We start from the raw sequence: 1,881 nt of genomic DNA, 5'->3' as shown, positions 1-1,881 counted from the left end.
CGCCGAGGTCCGAGGGGCCCGGGGAGCCTGAGACCGTCTTTCTTTTCTTCTGTCTTTAAAGCAGCCGCGACTCTGCCACCCACCCCCGAACCAGCCCCCTCGCCACCCACCTCTCCCCGTTTGCCTGTGGCGAAGAAGAGGGCGCGCGTTAAACGCTTGGCTCGCTGAGTTGTGGTTGGAAATTTGGAAAAGATTTGGTTGGCCGGGGAGCAGACGGGGGAGAGCTGGGGGAGCCGTTCTCGCAGCTACTGCTCAGTCCTTTGGCGGACAGTAAGCCCTCGGGGGACGAGTGCCCCGTTCTCCTCTGGCTCTCCCAGTCCTCCCGCTTCCCTCCGGGGCCATCTGAAACCGTCCTTTGGAGTAAATAAGCGGCCGGTTGAGGATCTCCAGGGAAAAGTGTGGCTAAATCTGGGAAAGTGGCTCCTGATGGATGAGCGTCCCCAGGCCAGCACGCTCCTGGAGCTCCTAGGCCGAGAGCCTTGGCGTCCTGTTCCTTCTAGAAAATCGAGGGAAACTGCTGGCTAGGAAAGGAGCAGCTGACCCCGACGTCCTACATGTATTTCTGAGCTCCAACGAGCGAGCAAGCACGGTGCTGAGAGGCGGCCATCGCGCTCTGCTCCCCGAAGAGAACAGTCCTGCCCCCCTCACCCCATCTTGTATCTGTTAAGGTGGCCGTGGGGTCAATTCGCTGCGATTCTGGTGGCGGCCCCCTCTCGGTTAATAGGAAGGCTCTGGGCCGGGGGCTGGCGGGGAGGCGGCCCGCGGTCCGAGGCCGCCCTGAGACCCCGCGCTGCGTTGCGCGCCTGGGAGCGCTGAGGGGGTCGCCCCGCAGGTAGCCCGCGCCTGTCACCCGCGGACCCACTGCTCACCGCCTCCCTGTCTTGTGTTTTACAGATAACGGGGGATGGAGACCAACTGCCGCAAACTGGTGTCTGCGTGTGTGCAATTAGGTAAGAGTCGCTTCTCCCGCCAGGGTCACCCGGCCCGAGAATGTACCCCCCGAAGGCGGCGAGAGGGTACCGGGCCGCCCCGAGGTCGCGGTCAGCGGCGATCCCCCGAGGGTCCGACCGGGCCGGGAGAGAGATCCGAACCCGAGCCGGGCGTCCTCTCCCCGCTGGGGAGGGAGCCGCTCGCCGCACTCGACGCCACCGCCGCAGTTTGGAGGCGCGGAGGGTGCACGCGGCCCAGCGCCCCGCTGCCAGAGGGTCTGGCCATCCGGAGTGCCCTCGGCAGCTGCTCTAACTGGTCTGCGCCCTCTGGCCCTCTGGGCCCTCTTTCCCCTATGCCCAACCGCTCCCCACTGCTAGACCCCACCGGGGTCTTTTCTGCCCCGGCTTCCCGGGCCTCGCTCCCCGCACGTGGGGCGCGCACTCGCCCCAAAGCCCGTTTCCAAAGGCTCGAAACCAAAAAGGTCCAGTTCGCGGACCCTCTGGAGAACCGAAAAGAGGCGGCCGACCGGAGCTCTGCACGCGGCAGCATCCCGGCCGGCGCCCCCGGGAGGCCGCGCGCTGGGTGCCCGTCTCGAGTACCCGCTGTCTTAAGTGAGGCCCCGCAGGCGAGGCCAGGCGGGCGCGTCTGGCCCTGGCACCAGACACCTGGCCGCTGGGTTCGACGGGAAGCGGCCGTCGCAGGGAGCTCTTGCCTCTCCCCGAGGACACTGAGCCCCAGAGACCTGACACCTCTCCCTCTCCCTCGCTCTCGCTCGCTCGCAGTGTGGCCTCGCCGCACCCCCATCTACCTCGGTGCCTCGGGCGGGCGCGGAAAAATGGTCCAACAGCGACCTCTGTCGCTCGCCACGTCCCACTGCGGACGGCGCCAGGGCCCACCCCGTCCGGAAGGCTCGCGGCCCGCCCCGCCCAGGCTGGTGGGCGCGGGCTGGAC

General features: G+C 67.5%; 1 protein-coding gene across 2 annotated transcripts in view; it reads left to right on the top strand.

Annotated features, from left to right (window-relative positions):
• Positions 1-1,881, top strand: part of PITX2 (paired-like homeodomain 2) — a 24,547-nt gene that overhangs the window by 8,152 nt on the left and 14,514 nt on the right. For both annotated transcript variants that reach the window (XM_004686613.1, XM_004686612.1), the window contains exon 2: positions 895-950. In XM_004686613.1, coding sequence (XP_004686670.1) covers positions 905-950 — 46 coding nt within the window. In that variant the 5' untranslated portion in view covers positions 895-904. The remainder of the gene's footprint in view (positions 1-894; positions 951-1,881) is intronic.

The sequence above is a fragment of the Condylura cristata genome, unplaced genomic scaffold (assembly GCF_000260355.1).
Source record: "Condylura cristata isolate star-nosed mole 26May11 unplaced genomic scaffold, ConCri1.0 scaffold00021, whole genome shotgun sequence".
NCBI classification, from domain to species: Eukaryota; Metazoa; Chordata; class Mammalia; order Eulipotyphla; family Talpidae; genus Condylura; species Condylura cristata.
The sequence above is the reverse complement of the archived record's forward strand: the minus strand, read 5'-3'. Positions and strand labels throughout refer to the sequence as shown.